At 34.5% G+C, this 13,697-nt stretch overlaps 1 protein-coding gene, 1 long non-coding RNA gene and 1 pseudogene across 2 annotated transcripts; 2 read left to right on the top strand and 1 right to left on the bottom strand.

Annotated features, from left to right (window-relative positions):
• Positions 1–1,713: 1,713 nt before the first annotated feature.
• LOC115965046 lies at positions 1,714–2,851 on the top strand (annotated as a pseudogene).
• A 3,032-nt stretch (positions 2,852–5,883) lies between these two features.
• LOC115964055 (U5 small nuclear ribonucleoprotein 40 kDa protein-like) lies at positions 5,884–12,184 on the top strand. Its single transcript, XM_031083345.1, has 2 exons — positions 5,884–5,988; positions 10,843–12,184. The coding sequence occupies exon 2, from the start codon at positions 10,897–10,899 to the stop codon at positions 11,932–11,934; it is 1,038 nt and encodes a 345-aa protein (XP_030939205.1). The 5' UTR covers positions 5,884–5,988; positions 10,843–10,896; the 3' UTR covers positions 11,935–12,184.
• A 774-nt stretch (positions 12,185–12,958) lies between these two features.
• Positions 12,959–13,541, bottom strand: LOC115962669. The gene is made up of 2 exons (XR_004085568.1): positions 13,180–13,541; positions 12,959–13,039 (listed from the first exon to the last, which is right to left on the bottom strand). It is a non-coding gene; the product is annotated as an uncharacterized LOC115962669 (long non-coding RNA).
• Between the last annotated feature and the right edge of the window lie 156 nt (positions 13,542–13,697).

The following is a 13,697-nucleotide window of genomic DNA, read 5'->3' as shown; positions in this document are numbered from 1 at the left end:
TTAATGTCACTTTTGTATGTATAGATTTTCTTATATATAATACCTTTTTTATTCTAAATATGTTACATTTATGTTGCTATCAAGGAAGTTAATACCGTACCAGTACCGGCCGTACCGGCTGGTATGTACCGTACCGGTATCGAAACATTAACATTTCGTATCGGTTTAAATACTGGCCGTACCAGCCATGTACCGGCCATACCGGCCAATTTCGGGCAATACCGGCCGGTACCGGGCGTACTGGCCGGTACTGAAAAATGTTTTTTATTTTTATTTTTTAAGTTTTGTAATTTTTGAATTTTTGTTAAGGCAGAATGATAACTTATTTGCATTAACTTATTAGTATTATTTGTTTTCTTAGTATGCAATGGTAACTTTTAAGCTTTCTATTTTTTATATTGTGTTTTTTTTTTTCTTTTAATTGATACTAAAGTCTAAAACTATGAATAATTAGTTCTGAATTGAGAATATGTTTTATGGTAAAATTTTATATTTATTATAATATATATACACACACATACATACATATATATATATATATATATTTATTTATAAATATAAAAAATAGCGGTAAACCCGAAATGGTACAACGGTATTGACCGGTATCCAAAATATATCGTACCGCTGGCCAAACCAGTACAGCCTTCGGTACAGTATTAACTCCCTTGATTGTTACAGATCTTGCAAGTCTAAGAACCTTGGAGATCTTCATTTTGGGGGGCAAGGCTTTCAATGGTTCATTACCGATTCAATGTAATAAATTTTCTTTTTATTGAATCATATGGTTAAATTGCCTTTGGTTGCGCATGCCATTAAAACAATCTTTATATACACACACAAACACAACTATGTCAATAAAGATATCTTCTCAACACAAATAATATTTATTTTATTTTTGTGTATGTAGCTTTTGAAGCTTTTGATAGTTGGAGATTTTAGATTTAAGTTGGAATGGATTTACTGGAAATCTTCCTCATTCTATAGGGGCATTATCCTCTCTCAGATCTTTATTATTGTCCAGTAATTATCTTACTGGCTCTTTACCAACTCAAGGCAAGTATTTCATCAAGATTTTATGTAAAGATGTATTCCTATCCTCATTGCAGTACACTAGGAAGTGCCATCCAACCATAAGTAAATCGAAGAAAATTATGTCAAAACTTATAAATTGATGTATTACTAGTCTTAGAATTCTATGTTATTCAAAACATTTTATATATTATGTTATTGAGATGATACCAAATTACCAATCATATTCATTATCATGTAAATTTTAAGCTTTTTGTAGTAACATTGGTAATAGTTTTAGCATTTTTCTCTTAAGTTATTTCTATTTTTGCAGGTTTATGTGAATTGAAGAAACTTGAAGAGTTAGATCTTAGTAGGAATTCTTTTGAAGGGACCCTTCCTCATTGCTTGAAAAATTTGACATCTCTTCAACTGTTAGATCTCTCAAAGAACCATTTCAAAGGGAACATTTCATCTTTAATAGCTGGCCTCACACCTCTTAAGCATATAGATCTCAGTTATAATCTTTTTGAGGGTTAATTCTCATTTGACACATTTGCTAATCACTCCAAGCTTGAATTCATTCAAATTATATGTGATAGCAAGAAGCTTGATATAGAAACAGAAAATTCAAGGTGGGTACCTTTGTTTCAGTTGGAGTTCCTTGTGCTATATAATTGTACTCTGAACAAGCTCTCCAATCAAATGCCAACATTCCTCTTTCACCAGCACAACTTCAGAGTGCTTGATCTCTCTCACAAGCAATTGAAAGGACCATTCCCTAGTTGGTTGCTTGAGAACAACACAAGGCTAGTATTTGTCTCTCTTAAGAATAACTCTTTCTCAGGTCATTTCCATGTACCACTCAATCTTGACTTTGCTAGTTGGATGGATGTCGGACAATCAGCTCATTGGACAGCTTCAAGGAAATATAGGAAATGTCCTACCCAACATATCATATCTAGACTTATCGAAAATCAATTTTGAAGGTTGTCTCCCACACTCAATTGGTAACATGAGTCTCTTGGATGTATTAGACGTGTCCTTCAACAACTTCTCAGGAGAAGTACCAAAGGAATTGCTTGCAGGTTGCTTAAAATTGCTGGTTTTGAAGTTATCTTATAATTATTTCCATGGACATTTATTTTCAAGCAATTTTAACTTAACCAATTTAGAGGTATTGAGAATAAATGACAATAAGTTCTCTGGAAGTTTGTCAAATGTGTTATCCAAATGCTCTGGTTCCCAAAGTTTCTTGGATGTCAGCAATAATTACATGGTTGGTAAGATTGCCAGTTGGATATGTCACCAAACAAAGCTTACTCTACTACTCTTGCGGGATAAATTTTTTAATGGTCAAGTTTCTTGTGAAACAATTTCATTGATCTTTCTAGACCTTTCTCATAACCTTTTTTCAGGGTCTTTACCTTCATGGTCACACAAGGGATCTCTTAATCACATACATTTGGAGGAAAACTTCTTTTTAGGATCAATACCAAAAGCTTTTCTAAATGTGTCAGGTCTTTTGTCATTGGATATTAGTCACAACAAGTTGTCCGGCAACATTCCAAGTGCAATTGGTAAACTTTCTAGCTTGAAAATTATTTTACTAAGAAAAAACCGGTTAAGTGGAACTATTCCAACAAATTTATGTCAGTTGGTCAAAATAAGCCTAATGGATCTCTCTAGCAACTTCTTTTCTGGGTCCATTTCTCATTGCTTTCAAGACATTATTTTTGGGAAGAATCATTCTTATGAGTTCAGCCCTAATTATGTAATAATTATGACATCCACGAAATATGGAAGTGTCTCGGAGGATAGTATGCCTCCTAGTAGTTTTTGATGACTATAAATCAACGGAAGAAGTTAACTTCATTACCAAAAACTTGCTTAGCTCTTACAAGGATAACATTCTAAATTACATGTCTGGATTGGACTTGTCTTGTAACAACTTAACAGGTGAAATCCCACTTGAGCTTAGGAAACTTTCTTCAGTTCGAGCATAGAACTTGTCTCACAATCAATTGACCGATTCCATTCCACAAACATTCTCAAACTTGGTTGAATTAGAAAGCTTGGACCTTTTTGAGTGGACAAATCCCTCCAACACTTATTGAGCTCCATTTTCTAGCAGTGGTTAGTGTTGCTCATAACAACTTATCGGGTAAGACATCAGAAATGAAACAACAGTTTGGAACATTTAGCTAGAGTAGCTATGAAGGAAATCCCTTTCTTTGTGGTCTACCATTGGATAAAAAATGCACTAGTATAGATGATTTGCCTCGGATGCCGCCAAAATCCTCAAGCATAAGTGATGGGAAATGGTATGAAGTAGATCAAGTGGTTTTCTATGCCAGCTTTTCAGTATCATACATCATGTTCTTTCTAGGAGTTATTACTGTTCTTTATATTAATATTTATTGGCAATTGCGATGCTTTTAATTTGATTGAGTTTTAGTTGTATGCTTGTTATTATTTTGTTTCTGATACTCTACGGGAGTTATCAAACTGTCTGTATAATTAGGCTATGGATTTCCAAGACTTAAATGCTTGGCAACTCTTGTTGTAGCAAGCTTTGCATATATATGCATATCAATAATGAAAAATTATTTCAAAAGCTAAACAAGATGTTCACTTACATTTCGAATATAAGAGGATTTGTATTCATACATTTCCACCTTGTTATTTTTCTTAATGTAGTCTTATTTATTATTGATGTTATGCTTTGTGGGATTGAGCATTATTGTACACTAGAATCGTACTTTGCAAAACGAGACACTAAAAATCATGTTGTGACCTTGGTCCTACTCATAGTTATTGACTTTAAGTTATGATTTCAATTCAAAATCTAAAATTTGTGTACATTGTGTATAACAAGTAGTGTATAATAGACGCTACTCTTTAGTTTTCCCTTACCCTATGTTTGGATGGAGGGAGAGGGACTTCCAACCACCTCCCGTCTACTGCCTTCTCTTTTCTCCTTCATTCTGAACAAACCCTTAACCTTGTCAACTATATCTTGATAGTTAGATCGAATCGCATTTAATATCCCAATTAGTTTCCACATTTTAAATGATAGTCATTATAACTATAAGGAATCCATATTGAGTAAAATAGTTATAGATGACTAAGATTAAAAAAAAAAAAAAAAAAAAACTTAAAAATGATTTTTCACCTCAAATCGTGACTATTGAGGTAAAAAGTTAACTTATTAACTTTTCATCTCAACCCATCTAAATTGATGTGGCTTAAGCATTGACCAATCATTTGGGAATAAAGAATCCTCCCCTCTATTACTATGGCTAAATTCAAACAAGATGTCATGTGCCTATATATTCTTTTTCTTTTTCATTTTAAATTTTAGTTATTTTATGAGATTAAAAAAAAAAAAGTAATTAGTGGAGTGAAAAGCCGAACAAAAAAAATTAGGGTAAATTGCAAAATATACCCCTAACGTTTGGGGTTGCTTGGATTTTACACCCTGAAGTTTGAAAAACTGGATTTTACACCCTGAAGTTTACTTCTGTTAGCAAAATCAGACCCTTTGTTAGTGGTTTGCTGATGTGTCCGTTAAGTGCCACATCATATTGTGACATTTGCTAGTTGAACCAATTAAATAGTGACATGTGTTATTAACTATTTAATATCTTTAACTCAAATTAAAATAAATCTATATTTTTTTTTATAGCATTTCTGATTTTCAGGTTATTCGAAATTTCCCCAAGAAAATCAAGAAGCTCTTTCCAAAGAAACACTGAAAAATGACAACATGATGCAAAAATCTAAATGAATCCAGCCATAGACAAACAGGAAAAAAAAAAAAAAAATCCCAGCATTTTCTGAGTAACCAAACAGAAAATTTTCCCAAGAAACTCAACACAAAAATTAATGAGCAAAACCAACAACCAAAATACTTAAAATACAATATTTTGGGCATTCAAAATTTTCTCAAGAAATCAAGATTTTCTATCCAAACAAACACTTAAAAAAATTACAACTCAAATTAAAAACCCATTCGAAAACACATAAACAATTTCAACAGGGCACATATCAAAACCCACGGATCTACAAGCCCTCATTTTCCAAACCCAAATGAAATTCTCAAGCTTTCATAACCTAATCACCAAATCAACGAAAGGATAAAACAAAAAGAGAGAGAGATCGGCGGCCATCAGTGGTGGAGACCCCGTTGACTTGTGCTGGCTTAATCTCCTCTTCACTCTCTCTCCCTCTGTCTTTGATGAACACATCAGTTTGTGGTTTATTGATATTTTGTTGGTTTGATTGTTGCTGTATGAGAAGTTCTTGATGTTCATAAAATCTGAATGAACATTTTCTAACATTTTCTCTGGCTACCAACAAAGGCTTAAGTTTAATGGAAGGGAAGAAGACATTAAAGAAAGTGAACAATTCCCATGAGAAACCCAGCACGATAGTTGCCAAGGAAATTAATTATTTTATTTTAAAAAAGGTTTTATTTAATTATTTTTAAAAAGTTTTTATTTTATTTTATTTAAAGTTTTTAAGTAATTTATTTGATGTGGATTTATTATGTCCATATGTCATATTTTAATTGAATCAACTAGTACACTTCATCAATTTATGTGGCACTTAACGGACAAGTCAACAACCCACTAACGGAGGGGCTGATTTTGCTAACGGAAGTAAACTTCAGGGTGTAAAATCTAATTTTTCAAACTTCAGGGTGTAAAATCCAAGCAACCTCAAACATTAGGGGTGTACTTTGCAATTTACCCAAAAAATTAAGACAAAAATATTTGTATATACAGTTTCACACTATTAAATACAAGAAAGAAAATCTAAACAGTGTAAGTTTGGACCAAAACGACGACGTGCAATGAAAGATATTAAACCGGGATCCAAACTCTAAAATAGAGTCAGATCCCAAATCTCCTTCACTATCGGAGAAAAAAAAAAGAACTCTCTAGGGTTTAAGCTCAACACGCAAATCTCTACCAGGTACTCTCTCTCTCTCTGCAAAAACCCTAATTCCGTACAATTTCTGTCATATTTCTCTGCTATGATTCCATGAATTGGCATTTTCATTTCTGTATATGTATTACTCTGCTGTTATTGTTATTGTTTTGTTCATTTTGGGAAGTTAAAGATTTTGGTCTGTTTCGTTGTTATTAGTGTTTGGGAGTTCGGGTTAGATTAGCTTTTTGTGGTTTATTTGAATTTCTTTTGGGGGTGAGGGGATGGTTTAATGCTTTAGCTGTCTGTTTGGTTACTGAGAAAGTTTTTGGTAATGGATACAGTAAATGGTTGAATATTAGGTATACTGGGTTTAGCTTGAAGACTGGGAAAAAAAGGGGAAGTTTGATGATTTAGTTTTAAATCTTAGTCATCATATTGGCTAGTTCGATTCCATGAATTGACATTTTCCTTTCTGTAAAGGTATTACTCTGCCGTTTGGTTTCTGAGAACCTCAATAACCGAGCTTGATTTACCTTATTGTTTGATTCTTTTTGGAAGTTAAGATTTTGTTCTGTTTCGCTGTTTTTAGTGTTTGGGAGTTCGGGTTAGATTAGCTTTTTGTAGTTTATTTGAATTTCTTTTGGGGGATGGGAATGGTTTAAGGCTTTTTAGCTGTCTGTTTGGTTGTTGAGAAAGTGTTTAGGTCATGGAAGAAGGTAAAGTGGTTGAATGTTAGGTATACTGGGTTTAGCTTGAAGACTGGGAAAAAAGGAATTTTAATTATTTAGTTTAAATCTTAGGTATCATATTGGCTAGTTTGATTCCATGAATTGACATTTTCATTTCTTTAGAAGTATTACTCTGCTGTTTGGTTTCCTAGAACCTCAATAACTGAGCTTGATTTACCTTATTGTTTGATTCTTTTTGGAAGTTAAGATTTTGGTCTGTTTTTCTTTTTTTAGTGGTTGGGGGAGTTTAGATTGGATTAGCCTTTTGTGGTTTATTTGAATTTCTTTTGGGGGTGAGGGGATGGTTTAATGCTTTAGCTGTCTGTTTGGTTGCTGAGAAAGTGTTTAGGTCATGGAAGATAGTAAAGTGGTTGAATATTAGGTATATTGGGTTTAGCTTGAAGACTGGGAAAAAGAAATGAAAAAGAAATGATTTTAATTATTCAGTTTTAAATCTTAGGTACTGCATGAGAAGCCTTATTCCTTGGTTGAAAGAGCGCCAATTTTACTAAAGATTTTGATGCATGCAGTTTATTTAATCTTCTATTTTATAAACATGGCCTGGATATCTAGATTTGTACAATGGAGTATGTTAATGGGTGCCCTTGGGGAAATCGTTAAAAAGGATAAAATGGGTATCAACTACATTGGGAAGCAGCTAAAGTAGCAAAAGTTAATAAGAAGTTGGGACTTTTTTACTGGAAGTGGCTCTGACTGCCTAGAAAAATTGGTTTGACTGCATTGGGAATTCTACCTTAATGGTTTCCCTTAGGTCCACAGTATTGCAATTGGGGTTATTGAGTTGTAGGAACTTAACTATACACACAAACATAAAGAAATAGAAGAAAAATTAAATTGTATGCGGCAAAGGATATTGGAATATACATGAATCTTTATTACTTATCCAAAAAAAAAAAAAAGTATATTGGAATATACATATTAAAGTTTCTTTTCGGTATGCAAAATTCAGGTATTTTATATACTTTTTTATTGAATGTTTGTTCCTAATTCTGGGACTTAGGATTTTATTACTACTACAATTTACAAGTTTTATGGAGTTTTATGTCTGAAAAATAAAGTATCAATCTAAAGAGAAAGAGCTAATGGATTCTTTGAGTGTACCAAGTGTATTTAAAGTTTTAAACTAACAGTTGACTGAGTATACATACTCAGTTGTCTAATAACCGTAATAGTTCCTTTCTCTCTCTATTTAGTCTTGTTGAATGATGAACTCAGGAATAACCAGAATACATTTTCAAACTAGTAATTGATATAGCTGAATACTGTTTTTGGGTGCACATGAGCGTGTATTCTCTTTTTCTTTTTTCATTATTAGTAAAGAGGTAAGATATGGTTAGTGTAGATTTTAGGTCCAAATCTTACTAAGTTAAAGAAATTAGTAAGGCTTGAACGAAAATCTAAATCAGTCCCATCTCACATCTTTATCACATTCTACCCTTACCTCATGGTGTTGGTTTTATTCTTCTTTGATCATTGTCTTAGGATTTATAAAAAGGAGGTAATACCATTGAGGATTGAGCTCTAGCTCAAGTGGCATCTACTCTACTTTTTAAGAAGTAGGTGGTGGGTGTTCATGTACCAAAAAAAAAAAAAAAACACGTCTACATGCTCATGAGTCATGAGTTTATGTATATTATTGTTCTCTTTCCTTTTTCCCCCTTAGTAAAGGGGTAGGATTTGTTAGGCTACATCTTAGGTTCAAATCTTTTTGATAAGTAATAAGTTTATTGATATCAAAAAGGGGAGCGCCCCCTAGTACACAGGGAGTGTACAAGGGGTCAAACAATCAAGGACAAAAATTACAAGAATCTAGGAAATCAAGAAAAGATAAAAATGATTGGTTCCGCAATGCTGCCAACCAATCCATTAAAGTTCTAAAGAAAAATAGCTTCTAGTCTGATATTGATCTCTCCTTATCTTCAAAGCACCTACTATTTCTCTCTCTCCAAAGACACCACAATAAGCAATGGGGAACAATCAACCATATATACCCATTTTGATGACAACCAAATCTGCCTTGCCAACATGCTAAAAGCCCCACTACAGATTGCGGCATAACCTAGCTCACTCCAAACAATCCGAACACCATAGCCCACATATCCATTGCAACCGGACAATGAAGAAAAAGATGATCAACTGATTCACCATTACACTTGCACATGTAGCACCAATCCAATATCCAAACCTTCCTTTTTCGTAAATTGTCAATTGTTAAGCACTTCCCCAAAGCATCAGTCCAAACAAAGAAAGCTACTTGAGAAGGGATCTTCTGTTTCCAAATACTTTTCCAAGGAAAGCAATAGTCATTAGAGCCCACTAAGAGACTATAATAGTCTTTAACCAGGAAGCCCTTCTCTCTATCAAGTTTCCAGCACATCTTATCCTCACCAAACCCTTTCATTGAAGCACCATAAATGGTATCCATGAAACCAGCCAGTGCCTCTAATTCCCGAGCATGCACACCCCTAAAGAAACTTACATCCCAAAAAAGGACTCCATTATCAAGCTTCATAAGCTCAGCCACACTAACCTCCTTGTCTCGGCAAACTCTAAACAATTCAGGATAGCTGACTGCAAGAGAAGTCTCACCACACCAATGGTCTTGCCAAAATTTCACCCTAGACCCATCCCCAATATCATATAGAATGTGGCGAGAAAAAGAAAGCCATCCCTGACTAATATATTTCCACAAGCCAACACCATATGGACCATTAACAGGCCTAGAACACCAGCCACCCCATTCACTGCCATATTTCACCTCTATCACTTGCCTCCAAAGGGCAGCCCTCTCCGTCCCAAATCTCCATAGCCACTTCCCAAGCAAAGCGTCATTAAAAAGTCTTACCTTCCTTATCCCCAAGCCACCCAAAGCAATGGGACTGCAAATCTTACTAATTTGATCATTTAGTAAGATTGGAACCTAAGTCCTCATCCATTCTTTCTTACCAATTGATGTTTACTTATAAAAAAATTATTAAAAAAAAAAATTGCAAATGGTCAGTCCTTGACCATCAGCAACATTGTACTTGTACCTCATGGTAATAATTTTTTTACCCTTGTTTTGTCATCCCCTGGATGATTATAGTGAAACATAAAAAAGAAAAAACTTTTCCTCATGCACTGTTAGGATTGATAAGAATGAACATTTCTTTTGTGTGCTTATGATTTTGTTTATTCCCCTACTAGGTGTAATGGTGTAAGTAAGCAACTTGAGAAAAATTAATGTTTCACACATAGTACGTCATGGACCCAAAAAAATAAAAACAATGATAGTAATCAACACTGTAGAAGTATTTTTAATTTTTTATGTTTAAACTTTGTATGACTATAGTTAAATAGGGCCCAATTCATTTAGTTTTGACTGCATGTATGCACTAATCAAAGTTTAACACGCACCTTGTTAACTTTGATTGAAGCATGTGATCAAATCTAAATGCTTTTCAGTTTCTTTTGTTGCTAACTAGATCATCATTTCTATTTATAATGATTTATGCCTATATTTAATTGTATGGGTGATTGTCAATTTTTGTGGGTTGACCATGCAATACAAAAATGTTTTTGTTGTAGTGCTTAACAAATTGATACATCTAGTGCAACGTTAAACATCATTGGCAAGAATAATTAACTCATCACCCAAAAAAAAAGAGTGCAGATTGTAACAATTGCTTAGTTTTACTCATTTTCCATTGTCTTTGCATGCGCAATGCTTTAGATTGGTTGTGACATGACGTGGTGGAGATTCATAGTATAGATGAATTTTGATCATTTTCAAAGTCATACTTTTAAAGAGAGAAAAGGGCGGGGGTGGGGGGAAAGGCTGCACTAACTTTTAGTTTTTGGATTTTTTTTCCCTAAACTGGTTGAAAATTGGAAGTTCAACATTCTGTTCTTCCAACATTCTACCAGTTTAGGGAAAAAAAATTAAAACTAAAATAAGATAGCACGGTCTAGTTGTTGATTTCCTGTTTTTCTTTATTATGGTTTTGATTTTTTACTTTTATCTTGTTTAACCATTGACTTTATGAGGTATCAGAAAGACTGAGAAAAAATTATAGCCTATGTAGGATGTAGTCATGATAATCAGTTTAAGTTATGTCATCCTGCTTTATTTAACATGGATGACTAATTTCTTTAGTTTTTATATCAGGATATACGCCATAAAGATTAGATTTATCACTGGTTAGAGAAAGCAGAAGACAAAATGGAAGTTATTCCATCAGGGGGTGAAAATGCTTTGTCTACAGTTGGTCCAAGGCCAATGGAATGGTCTACTGTCCCATATAGTACTCCTCAAGCACCTGGACCAAATGGAAAACAGCGGACATCAAGTTTGGAATCGCCAATCATGTTGCTGACGGGCCATCAGAGTGCCATATATACAATGAAGTTCAATCCTGCAGGAACAGTTGTTGCATCTGGGTCCCATGATAAAGAAATTTTTCTGTGGAATGTGCACGGGGATTGCAAGAACTTCATGGTTTTAAAAGGGCACAAGAATGCAGTTTTGGATCTTCATTGGACCACTGATGGATCACAGATAATATCAGCCAGCCCTGACAAAACGCTGAGGGCATGGGATGTTGAAACAGGAAAACAAATCAAGAAAATGGCAGAACACTCCTCATTCGTGAATTCATGCTGTCCATCTCGGAGAGGGCCACCACTTGTTGTCAGTGGATCTGATGATGGAACTGCCAAACTGTGGGATATGCGTCAGAGGGGTGCTATTCAGACATTTCCAGATAAATACCAAATCACAGCCGTCGGTTTCTCAGATGCATCTGATAAGATCTTCACAGGTGGTATTGACAATGAAGTAAAGGTATGGGACTTGCGCAAAGGTGAAGTTACAATGACACTTCAAGGTCATCAAGATATGATAACAGGTATGCAGTTGAGTCCTGATGGCTCCTATCTTCTTACAAATGGTATGGATTGCAAACTCTGCATATGGGATATGCGTCCATATGCACCACAAAATCGGTGTGTAAAGGTAATGGAAGGGCACCAACACAACTTTGAAAAGAACTTGTTGAAGTGTAGCTGGTCACCTGATGGAAGCAAAGTCACTGCCGGGAGTTCAGATCGGATGGTATACATTTGGGATACTACATCTAGACGCATCTTGTATAAGCTCCCTGGTCACACTGGTTCAGTCAATGAGTGTGTCTTCCATCCCAGTGAACCTATTGTTGGATCTTGCGGTAGTGATAAACAGATTTATTTGGGGGAGATCTGAGAATCGCAACTTGAAGAACTTACACCTTAGTGACCGTTATTTCAGCTAATTGTTGGCTCTGTAAGGGCCCCTCAAAGACTTTCGAAAGGTTGTATTCATATCTCTACTGTAGTTCCCCAAGTTGACTTTTGGTATCTTTATTGGCAATGTTGGAAGATTATGTTCCATTTTGGAAAATTGATTCTACATGTATTTGGGCATCTGTGAATACATCTAGGTTCTATGATCACCTCCCACATTCCTTTAGTCCTGTCAAAACCTTATTGAGAGGAATTTTTGTAGAAAATCCTTGGCAATTTTAAGGGGAGTTGTGTCACTCACAAATTTAAGGCCATGAAAAAAAAAAAAAAATCCTGACACTGAGGGTCTAACTATAATCTCATCCAAAAAAAGGTAAAAGATCTTGCATGGTACTTTTAATATTTTCTTCTAGTATGCTCGGTGAAAAGATTTTATATATATATATATATATTGACAAAGTTTCTCCAAACTTTGGGTTTGATGATGTGTATTAACCCCCAATAGGAAGATAATGTATGTTTTTGTCGACTTATTTAATAACACTTGATCCAAGTTCCAACCAACCAAGTGAGTGTTCTTTAATAGGGATGGTACCACAGCTTGAAAGAATATATTGTGTTCTTGGCATCGTACACAATTTGGCCGGTTCATATTTATTAGTTCAAGCTATATGTAATGTATACAATGGTTTGTCTACATATTTTAGTTCATCACTCTAATTTCAAAAATTACACCATGTTTAATTTTTATTGTTTTTATTATTTTTTTCGGGTTTGATTTCTTGCAATGTTTTTGACAAATTGTGGCCACTATCCAACCTCTATACATCCTCTAAACTTAAGAAAATAAAATACAAAGCCTAAATTAACTATTTAGTAAGAAGACAACTAGAATAGTAAATTCTAGAACTCAATTTTTCTACACAGATAATTCATCATTACAGCTCATCAAGAACTTCTGCTTTCACTACAATTGTAAACAAAATTGGATTGGGTATATTTAGAGTTTGCTTGACAATGTTTAGTCCCACTCGATGCCCAATACCACTAAAATCTAGCTTTGCTCGAACAATTCTCTTAAAGATCTGGAGCATCAAAGAGTGAATAAAATTGTTTCAGTTTTGGGAGACAATGTCGATCAATCCATCTTTATGAAAAGATGCCTATACTTTTCAGATTTGGTCAATTCCCAACGGTTAACAATCATGCAATTATAAATTCTTACCTTGAGAAGACTCCCCTTGGTATTAGGTCTAGCTAAAATGGACCGGGCCGGATGGTGATATAACAACACTACCTCTAGTGCATGTGATGTTATCAAGAGCATGTGATCCTACGTAGTTCAAACCTTGACCAATTCATGGACCACATCATTTAGAACTGAATGATGGATCTGGATGGTGATTAGTTTATAAATGAAATACAAGATACACTATAGTAACAGCAGATAATAGTCTTCCCTTCCTATCCAGAATTGGTTTGCAGTTAGAACAAAGCAGCCACCTTTGAGGTTAACATAGGTTATTAAAGCCTGCCATGTCTCCCTTGCTTTGCCTGTAGGTCCGAAATATATTTCAATGCCTACATATGGTACGAAATATATTTCAATGCCTACATATAGAAATCTGGATTGTGAGAATAGTGATAATTGATGATAAATTATTTTATAGATATAGCAAACAATTTCGCAACTAAATGGTGGGAAACATCCTCTGGATAGCACTTCCATACAAGATTAATTGT

This window comes from Quercus lobata, chromosome 10, assembly GCF_001633185.2.
Source record: "Quercus lobata isolate SW786 chromosome 10, ValleyOak3.0 Primary Assembly, whole genome shotgun sequence".
In the NCBI taxonomy this organism is placed as follows: Eukaryota; Viridiplantae; Streptophyta; class Magnoliopsida; order Fagales; family Fagaceae; genus Quercus; species Quercus lobata.
Note: the sequence above shows the minus strand (reverse complement) of the source record. Positions and strands in the feature narration are given on the sequence as shown.